General features: G+C 61.8%; 1 protein-coding gene across 1 annotated transcript in view; it reads left to right on the top strand.

The window, feature by feature from the left end:
• Nucleotides 1-1,058, top strand: part of LOC104916296 (rho GTPase-activating protein 30-like) — a 14,958-nt gene extending 13,900 nt beyond the window's left edge. The window contains exon 11 of the mRNA XM_031557626.1: nucleotides 233-1,058. Within this exon, the coding sequence (XP_031413486.1) occupies nucleotides 233-1,051 (819 nt within the window). The 3' untranslated portion in view covers nucleotides 1,052-1,058. The remainder of the gene's footprint in view (nucleotides 1-232) is intronic.
• Nucleotides 1,059-1,064: the final 6 nt, after the last annotated feature.

Here is a 1,064-nt window from a genome sequence, read left to right as displayed (position 1 = left end):
GGGGATGGAAGGAATGGAGGGGGGGGTGGGGGTGGAGGGGGTGAGATGATGATGAAGTGAATGGGCTGGGGACAGAGTAGAAGATTTGGCGATGGAGAGAGCAGTGTGGCACCAACCCACGTGTCCACAGTACTGGGTCTGGGGGCTATGCACCTCCAAGTACACCTCCATGTCCAATGGAGGTCAGGGCTCTCCATTGAGGCCATCACTCCCACCCCCTTCCTGTCCCCAGCCAGGGGAGTCCCCCGTGGAGCAGCCTGACAGCTACCTGTCTATTGAGGAGTGCATGGATGAGGAGATGTTCTACATGGCACCCAGCTGCTCTGACACCGAGGAGCCCACCGGGGACACTGACTCCGATGACATGTTCCTCAGTGCCCATGATGAGCTCAGCCCGCTGGCAGCCGACCCTGAGACCCCCACCAACAGCATGGCCCTGGAGGAACGTGGGGCTGAGCTGTGGGATGGGTGCCCACCACCAGAGCCATGTCCTGCAGAGGAGGTGGCTCCAGGTGATGGGGGGCACTTGGAGGACCCTTGTGGGGACATAGCAGAGGAGGAGGGACAGATCCCAGCAAAAGAGGAGGGGGGTGGAGGTGACAGGGAAGGGAACAATGGATGGAGCAGAACTGAGCTGGGGCTTGAGGATGGAGCAGCAGAAGCAATGCTGGCTCCAGGTGGGGACGAGGAGATGGATGGAGCACCAAAGCAGAGTGAGGAGGGGGACCCCCAACCTTTAGAGGTGTCTCCAGCGCCAGAAGGACCCTTCCAGGAGCTCACTGTGACCCCACTCCCTCAAGAGTCTGTCCCCAATGTTCCTCCAACCCCGGTGGCTGCTGCCGAGGCTCCCCCAACCCCAATGGCAGTCCAAGAGGTTCTTCCAACCCCAATGGCAGTCCCTGAGGTTCTCCCAACCCCAATGGCAATCCAAGGGGTTCCTCCAACCCCAATGGCTGCCCCTGAGGAACCTCCAACCCCAGCGGCCACCACAGAGGGCACAGAGCCCCCACCAGAGGCCATCACCCCCACTCCCCAAGGGGGCAGCCCCTGACCCCACTCCCACC

This window comes from Meleagris gallopavo, unplaced genomic scaffold (genome assembly GCF_000146605.3).
Source record: "Meleagris gallopavo isolate NT-WF06-2002-E0010 breed Aviagen turkey brand Nicholas breeding stock unplaced genomic scaffold, Turkey_5.1 ChrUn_random_7180001881244, whole genome shotgun sequence".
NCBI lineage: Eukaryota > Metazoa > Chordata > Aves > Galliformes > Phasianidae > Meleagris > Meleagris gallopavo.
This window is presented reverse-complemented; position numbering and strand designations above follow the sequence as displayed.